A 9,057-nucleotide genomic window follows, 5' to 3' on the forward strand; every position below is an offset into this window, starting at 1 on the left:
GGGTACCATCAGGGACCCTGGAGTACCAGTCTCAGGGAACTAGGCAAGGTTAAGGGTGCAGAGATGTCTAGTGACACCCACATGGGTTGGTTGGTAATGGATGGGGGACTGAGGTGTGCTCTGGAGCTAGTAGGGACCACCTATGATGGAGTCTCCTCTAGAGTGTCCAAAAGCTTGGGCAGTGGGAAGTGAAGGTCAAGGGCACAGTGAGAGCACAGCAGAGACTGCACCAGTCTGGCTTCCACCTTGCTACTGCCAGGGCAGCTGAGAGCCAGGAAGGGCACTAGAGAGGAATCACATCCGGGAGGAAAAACTGGTTCTTCGGGTTTGCTTGCTGGGTTATTGCCAAAACTCAGCAGCACAGGAACAGCCTGCCCTATTCCAGAGAAACCACATGGCTGGGGAGATGTGTGAAGCTGGGGGCCTACAGCCAGACAGGTGCCACCCCCAACCCTGCTCCATCCCACAGGAGTAAAGGCAAGACAGTATTTGCCCAGAGGCAGCTTTGCAAGGGCAGCTTAAGAAGCCCTGATGTTATCCATGAGATCACAAATATATGGTGGAACCAGGATCTTCATCCACTCAGAAACAAGGAGCAAGGGATGTCTGTTTTTAGGCAGCTTCTCCCTGCTGCCTCACCATAGGGCAGAGCCAGAACCCACAACCCTGGAGCCAAGTCATTCAGAATGGGCAGTGGGTTCCTGTGCCCATCCCTCTGCCACCCAGATGCTTGTACCACCATGCTGAGTGGCAGATGGTGCCAGGTAGATGCTAGACACCAAGTAGCCACAGCAGAGTCCTGGTGCAGCCTTGTACCCAGCACAGGAGTTGATAACAGGCTGCCATGGCAGGCATGGAGCAAGGCAGTGCATGGGGAAGCTGTTTGCACACTGACTTCATGCCCCGCTGCTATCACCCTGTCCTTCACTGCCTCTACCCCACAGCCCTTGCATTCTGCCCCACGAACAAGGAGGTGGGAAGCCTTATGTCAAAAACTGAGTAAAGTAGCCCTCAACACCACCTACCCCCCCAAACTACCTGCCTTTGCCTCACTCTTCAATGGGGAAACAGGGGCACAGCCAGTGACTGCTCAAGATAGGATGGTGCCAGAGGCAGGGAGGCAGCAGTGCTGGGGAAAGAGGGTGGCTAGAAATACCCTCAGCCAGCCCATGGCACCATCCCCATGCATAGAACTGTAGGTAGCACCACACAGGTGGTGTGGGATAACGCTGGGGAATGGAGAAACTCAGAGGTGAGGCTGGGAGCACTTACTCCTCCTCACCACCCCAGGCATCCCATTCTGGGGTCCCAGGGCCAATGAGGACACCAGTACAACCCTCTGCAGAGCTGCTCCTGCCTTTCAAGCTAAACTGTTCCTGAGTCCAGTGGTGGCTGTTGGGGAGGGCAGGGCACTTCTGCTCCCTGGCTGTTGTGCAAACACCAGCCTGCTTGTTTTCAAGCACTCAAGCAGGTGAGGAAGCAGAGCAGAGGAAGGGCAGGCTGCCAGCAGGGCTATGCATGGCAGGCAAGCAGCCCTCCACCCTACTGCACTCCTGCAGGCTGAGGCTATTTCATGAAGGTAGCACTGAGATAGACTCCAGAAAATTATTTGTATCCAAGATCAAAAATTTATTTGTCTTTCCTTACAGCACAAAGAGGGAATCAGCCATGAAATGACAGGGGGCACAGGGCAGCCCCAGCCACCACAGGGACAGGGACCGACAGGGCTGCCTTCATGCCAGGGCAGAGACACAGATCGACAGTGATGCTTTTAGAGGACAACATGGTGACAGGGTAAGGACTGACAGAAAAATAGATGTAGGGGTAGATATATCCCCACATGAAGGTGTAGTTGCCACCTATATCATGTTGACTGGGCACCAGCCCCAGATTGATGGGGCAGTACAGGGGAGCACTGGCCAGCCCTCACATAGGGACGCAGTGGGGACAGCATGAGAGAGATACAGTACCCATCTGCAAGGATTTGCCAAGGCATTGCTGTGCCACTGCCAGATCAGCAGCCCTGACTGGCCCCTGTGCTGCTTTATCTCCTGCTGGCATCAGCTCCACAGACCAAGTAGTTTCTCCACTTCGCCCGCCTTCAAAAAGCACTTCAAATCTCTATGTACAGACTCAGTGTGCTGCATCAGTACAAAAATATACACAAACTCTACAGATCCCAGCTCAGTAGATCAAAACACAGCTATAGATCACAGTGCACAGGACAGCGTAAGGCTCAGGGAGCAATGGGGCCCACCCCAGGAGCACAGCATGGAGCGGGGCAGATCATCCTTCTGCCTTGTGGGGTCATTTCTGATCCAGCCGGCAGTACAGGTACATGGAAACCGCCATCGATGCAATCTGTGGGCAGCAAGAGGTGAGTCAACTCCCTGAGTGCCCAGCCCCAGCATGGCTTTGGGACATGGCCTCTAGCATCCCTCCCCAGCGCACACAAGGAGGAAGGAGTGGGACGTGCCCAGGGAAGAAGGCTAAGTAGTCACCCTGGGACACTCATGGGGCTGCACCAACCCCCAGGAGTGCCTTGGCCACTGAGGCTGGTGCCAGCCCCACCACTCACTCCCAGGTACAAGGAGAAGGCACCACGGCAGTGCTCAGAAACTCACCTCCAAGGCGGCAATGCCAGCTGCCACACCACCAACTACACCTGCATTAGTCCTGATTTCTTCCAAAATCTGATCAAAACAGCCCTGCAGGAAGCAACCACACAGGTGACGATGAACAAGGGGTAACAATGCCCCAACCACTGGAGCACAATATCCCCCAAAAGGTCTAGTTCTGCAACCTAGAGCTGCGTGGCCATGGAGGTTAGTCTGGAGATTGAATCATAGAATGGTTTAGGTTGGAAGGGACCTCAAAGCTCAGCCAGTTCCAACCCCCCACCATAGGCAGGGACACCTCACACTAGAACAGGTCACTCAAAGCCTCATCCATCCTGGCCTTGAACACCTTCAGGGAGGGAGCAGCCACAGCCTCCCTGGGCAACCTGTGCCAGTGTCTCACCACAGCTACTGTAAAGAACTTCTTCCTAACAGCCAGTTTAAATCTCCCCCCTGACAGTTTAAACCTATTACTCCTTGTCCTGTCATTACAAGACCTTGTAAATAGTCCCTCCCCAGCCCTCCTGTAGGCCCCTTTCAGATACTGGAAGGCTGCTCCAGAGTCTCCTCAAAGCCTTCTCTTCTTCAGGCTGAAGAGATTTCAGTGGGCAACTCATTTCAGCCACTTCCAGGCCAAAGCAGAGTGTTGCAGGGGAAGGGGGGAAAGAGGCAGGCAAATCACCCAAAAAGGTAGAGTTGTGCCCAGGTTCATGCTCTGCTTCAGGCACACCACCCTGACACAGAGCTTCCCTTAAGACCAGAGCTTCACTTGTGTCCATCGGGAACAAGCCAAGGCCATCATAGCATCCCCCAGGACTTAAAGCCATGTGCAGAGCTGAGGCTGGAGCCATAGGACAGGTCTCCCTCCCCCGTGCAGAGGCCTGTCCCCAGCCAGGCAAAGGCAGCAGGCAAGAGGCAGTGGCAGGCTCGTACCGTGACGTTGCTGTGTGCGGCGAGCGTGGCATCGCAGGGCTGCACGTCCCTGCAGCAGGGCACTGGGTACGTCCCGGTGTGATCCACCCAGTAGCTGTTGTTGAAGTCTGTGTAGTTATTCACACCACAGCAATGGACCTAAGAAAGGAGAAAGAGGAAGGGATGAGACAAACACCCTGCAGGTCTCCATCCTGAGTCAGACATGGTCTGGACTCTGCTGCCCCATGGAGGGGATTGCCCAGCTCAGCCCAGTTCTGAAGGCAGTGCAGTGTGCTCGGGACTAGGATTTTGCCTCATATTCCAGCATGTACAGCTTTCATTCCAGCCCCAGGACCACTAGATCCCAAGGGGGTAGATTCCAGGCACCCAAAAAGTTGATATGGTGGTTATAGCTCAGCACATCCAGGATTGCAACAGCGTTCCCATTCCCATCCTGATGGCCCACCCAGGTATGCACCACCAAGCCTGTGCTGGGAGCATCCTGTGCTGGGAGTCTCAGGACTCAGCACACCTTCTCCATGGTGACGTTCCATATTTTTGAGAAATTCTCATCCATCCCATACTGCTCCTTGAGGACAGGGGTCAACACAGCTGACAGCAGCGTCTCTGCCTGGAAGAAGAGGCAGAAAAACACTGTCAGAAAAGGTCTGTGGAGCCAAAAGCCCCTGTACTGGTCTCAGTCCATGCAGGAAAAACAAATCATACCCAGCATGGGCAGGAACACATCACATTATGTCCCTTCGGCTTGAGGACAGTTTGCCCCCTTCTGTCCTAATCAGCATTTTATGGCACCAAGGCTGCTTCTGACCAGTGAGTCATCTGATAAGCAGCGTAAGTGAGCCAGGAATGACATTTGCCCTGTGGTTGACTTCTCCAGTGCCTGAATGAGGCAGTCATCTTTCACCCCAGGTGGTTTCTCAAGGTGCCTAATAAAGGCTTGCATGAGGCATTAAGGACTTCCTCTCCCAGGTGGCTCCTGTTGTCAGAGGTGGAGAAGCATCAAGCCTAAGCTAGTAATGGACTAATGGGTTCAAAAGAAGTGGGCAAAACTTGTACCATAGCCCTCATTTCCTTAGGACAATTGGAATCCCTGTTCCCACCACCCTCACCCCAGCCTGCCCACACAGCTGGTACTATCAGGAACTGGCATCTGTTCCTCCTGTAGCAGTGCCCACCTCTCAGCTTCCCCATCTATGGGCAGCACTGCCAGGCTCTATCACCTGTTTACCCAAGGGGTAGGGCAGGTCCCAAATCATCCCAGCCAAAGACTCAGATATGCTACTCACAAGACCTGTGTAGACCAGAGCCACCACAGCAGCAGCAACTTCAGCTATGAAGATGATCAGCACCACTGAGAAGAACTAGGATACAGCAAAGGGACAGAAGTCAAAGCAGCAACCAAAGTCCACAGACCCCCAAGGAACCCACCTGTTCACCAAGGGCCACAGGACCCTACCTCAGGGCTCCAGCCCTGGCTCACTGTCTTCATCTCTGCTCCAAGGCAGAACTACCTTGGGGTTCTCTAACCCTTCATCTGCATGGAGCTCATCTCTCCAGACATGCTCCAAGAGAGATCTTTGCTCAGTATCAGCTTCTGCTTCCTTCCACTCTTGCCCAGAGCAGACTTTTCCTCCAGCACTGCCTACCCAGCCTTCTGCCACATGGGAACATCCAAGAACCACATCTCCACAGAGAAACCTGTTCCTCAGTTCTCCCCCACCAGGCACCCAGCACAAATGAGGCTCAATAAGGAGATAAGTCAGGTCCATACCATCATCAGGAGACACTTGCTCTCCTTCTGGGCACCATAGCACCCAAGGAAGCCAATCACAAGCAGAATGGCACCGATGACAATGAGGAAGTAGCCCACATTCACAACCTGCATGACTGTAGAGGAGAGCACCCCAAATACGTCCAGGAAAGAATCTTTATCTGTTGTAACCCAGATTCCAACTCCAAGGAGCGTCCCGCCGCCGAGCTGTGAGGAGAAAAACAACGTTAGCTCCCAGGTAGACAGAGACCTGGCACTTGGGGAAGGTCCTGGCATGTGTATTTCTCACCTCTCAGAGTTCTTGCTGTACCACAGCAAAACACTGTGGCCACCGAGGGCAGCTTGGGGCTTTACCACCACAGGCTCGGGGTGGCCAGATGAGTCACTACCCAAAAAGTACATCACCACTGTGGCATCACATCTACCCCCTTCCCCATCTCAGGGGCTTTCAGTGGCAGCAGCAACCCTTGTGTAGGGCAACCAAGCCAGCAGCACCACAGGCCAGCCTCCTGATCCAAGAGGAGCAGCATGCAGCCAGCTCAGATGCTGGCCACCACCCAGAGTCAGTCCAGCCAGGGAAAATGTCTGCTCACGCAGCTGAGCAGCCCCTGGCTCCAGACACTCACACATTCCTGCCCCCTATCCACACAATCTTCCCCATCAAGGTAAAATCTCAGCTTTAAGGGGCTCTCAGGAGGGAGTGCTTCAACAGGGCAAACCTGGGGGCTCTGCGCCTCCCCTTCTCAAGGCTATGTCCCACCACACGCCCCTCCGCGTGATTCCACTGCTCTGCAGAGCCCGGGTAGTTCTCCGGAGCTCCACTACCCTTTGCCCTAGATGGAAGTAAAGGTTGTGTGCGCTGTAGAGACCCTCAGCATCCAAGGGTCACTGCCACTCACAAGGACAGCTCCCCTGCAGAGATGGAGCCCATCAAGCAGGAACCCAGCAAACCTTCCTGCTCTGGGGCACTCAGCACGCTCCTCCAAACCATCAGCACAGTGAGGGACATGGGTGGCTGATGCAACAGCCCCGTGGGCTTTGGCCAGAGCTGGAGACCTCTGCGAGGTTAAATCCTTAGTCTGGGACCTCAGGTCTCAAATCCCACTGGGGTCTCAGCAGCAGAAGTCCCACCAACACCCAGAACAACCATCTGCATGTCTCACAAGAAGGGACGCGGAGGAGTAGAAGTGCCTGACTTAGGGCACTTCCGAGGAGCTGCTGCAGCAGACCCCAAGCCCCTCAGCCCAGTTTCTCTGGGCAGCTGGGAGAACTCAGGCTTCCCCCATCAGAGACAGCAGCTGGGGTGCACTTACGAATATGGCCAGGTTGAAGAGTATCATCATGACTTTGATAAAGGTGAAGCACCCCATCTTTGCACCTGGGGAGAGAGGAGAGAGGTTATCAGCCGGGCGTCCCCACCCCGGCACAGCCGCTGCCGTCCTGCGAGCAAGGCTCAGCCCGACCCCAGGCGAGCCGGGACCTCCCACCGGGCTCCACTCCCCGAAGCACCCAACCCAACCGAACCCAGCCCAGCCCACCTGAGCGGAGAGCAGCTCCCAGAACTCCGACCCAGCCACACTTTCGCACCCGCCCCGCCGCCGCCGCCGCCTTTTAAGCAGGCGAGGTGCCGGGGCCGCCCCCGCCGCTGGACTCCCTCCGGCCCGGCCCCGTCCGGCCCGGCCCCAACGGCGGCCAGCCGCAGCGGGTGGCGAAGCCACACGTGTCCCGGGCTGCCTGGTGGTTTGCTGCCCTCTGCCGCCAGAGCTACCCGCCCCGGGGCAGCTGCGGAACCCGGCCGGCTGCTGCCCGCGCCCGTGGCCGCGGCCGCCTGGCACGGCGTGGGGGTTGCGATGTCCCCGTCCCGCCGCTGCTGTGAGCTCACCTGGCACGGCGTGGGGGTTGCGATGTCCCCGTCCCGCCGCTGCTGTGAGCTCACCTGGCACGGCGTGGGGGTTGCGATGTCCCCGTCCCGCCGCTGCTGTGAGCTCACCTGGCACGGCGTGGGGGTTGCGATGTCCCCGTCCCGCCGCTGCTGTGAGCTCACCTGGCACGGCGTGAGGGTTGCGATGTCCCCGTCCCGCTGCTGCTGTGAACTCACCTGGCACGGCGTGGGGGTTGCGATGTCCCCGTCCCGCTGCTGCTGTGAGCTCACCTGGCACGGCGTGGGGGTTGCGATGTCCCCGTCCCGCTGCTGCTGTGAACTCACCTGGCACGGCGTGGGGGTTGCGATGTCCCCGTCCCGCTGCTGCTGTGAGCTCACAACCACGTGCATGGCCCTGCTGTGTCCTCACCTGACACAGCCCCGCCAAGCACGGCGTTGGGACCACCAGATCGCAACTCGAAGAGGCAACGAGTGATGTTAAGTTCCCGGGGGGGCTTCACACTCACGGCAGATGCTGCAGTCACGGTGGGGGTACCACTCCCCTGCCCTTCTCAGGCACTGGGCAGCCGTGCTGGGCACTCTACTTGGGACGTTCTGGCCTTGGGCAGCCCCACGGTTCTCAAGTTCCCTCTGCCACCCACTCCCAGTACAACCATGGTTGAGACATCTTGTCTTTACAGGCCAATGCTGCTCAGATAGGTATGTCTCCAAAATCCAAATCTACAACTTTCTGGGACAAAACAAGAACAGGTTGCCCAGAGAGGTGATAGATGCTCCATCCCCAAAAGCATTGGAGACCAGGTCGGACAGGGCTCTGAGCAACCTGATCTAATGCTCACCGCAGGGGGACTGGACTAGATGACTTGTAAATGTCCTTTCCAACCCAAAGCACTTTATGATACCGCAAAATAGAAGTAGGCAGAGGTGGGCACAGGGGAACAGCTGTGTGAGATGGTTTGCAAAGGAAAAGCCAAAGCTCCACAGGCTGTCCCTAACTGTTGCACAGGAAGACAGGCAGGAGACAGGCAGGGTGATGGCAGAAGAGGACAGTGACAGCCGTAACAGATGCCAGTGCTGGAGCAGGTCAGCAGAGACCTGCCACTGCCTGAGGGCTGCCAAAAGTGCTTTTCTTTAGAAAGACGCTTTGAAATAGGGCTGGTTTCCCATGGAGGGAGGGCTGCGACAGGCAGCCAGACAGAACACAAGGGGATGCTGTGACCCCCAGCCTGACTGTAGGTGTGGTCCTTGCCCGTCTAGCACACCTTTGTGGCTGGGGGTCTCGTCAGGCCCCTCCCCAGCATCCACACTGTGCACCTTCAGATTGTCATCAAACCAAGGAGTGATGCAGGAAGACAGAGAGCCATCTTCCTGCAAGAGCAGGGAGCAAATTCAGGCTCTGGGTGCTCTGCACACTCCACCCCATGCCCAACTACCCCAAAACGCCCCAGCAAATTCCCTGCTGGCCCGTAATGATACATTTCAGCAGGATGAAGTCAGCTTCACTGGGCTCCAGCCAAAGCCCAGTGGTATTTGGGGGAAACCGTCCACCCTTCCAGGCACCCTGGGTATTAATGCAAGCTGTGCTGAACCTGGGGGCTGTGATCCTTTCCCCCTTGCTGCCTGCAGCCTCAGCCTTTCTTCACAGCAGCTGCTCATCCACTGCTGCCATCAAGTCACTCCCTCTCCTGAAAGAGGACAACTGCTCCCTAAATGCAAATCAAGACCCTCATCATACTGCCTCTCTCCCTAAACTTACCCCATCCCAACATGACCCCATTCACTACATGCATTTCTCCTACCCTGAAGATGAATTTTGTCAAATCCTTAAACATTTGCTGTCGTTCCAAATCATT

General features: G+C 56.2%; 1 protein-coding gene across 1 annotated transcript; it reads right to left on the bottom strand.

Annotated features, from left to right (window-relative positions):
* Positions 1-1,605: 1,605 nt before the first annotated feature.
* TSPAN1 (tetraspanin 1) lies at positions 1,606-7,018 on the bottom strand. Its single transcript, XM_064148306.1, has 8 exons — positions 6,861-7,018; positions 6,636-6,700; positions 5,323-5,529; positions 4,838-4,912; positions 4,063-4,161; positions 3,552-3,689; positions 2,625-2,708; positions 1,606-2,361 (listed from the first exon to the last, which is right to left on the bottom strand). The coding sequence occupies exons 2-8, from the start codon at positions 6,690-6,692 to the stop codon at positions 2,308-2,310; spliced, it is 714 nt and encodes a 237-aa protein (XP_064004376.1). The 5' UTR covers positions 6,693-6,700; positions 6,861-7,018; the 3' UTR covers positions 1,606-2,307.
* Between the last annotated feature and the right edge of the window lie 2,039 nt (positions 7,019-9,057).

The sequence above is a fragment of the Pogoniulus pusillus genome, chromosome 8 (genome assembly GCF_015220805.1).
Source record: "Pogoniulus pusillus isolate bPogPus1 chromosome 8, bPogPus1.pri, whole genome shotgun sequence".
Taxonomy (NCBI): domain Eukaryota; kingdom Metazoa; phylum Chordata; class Aves; order Piciformes; family Lybiidae; genus Pogoniulus; species Pogoniulus pusillus.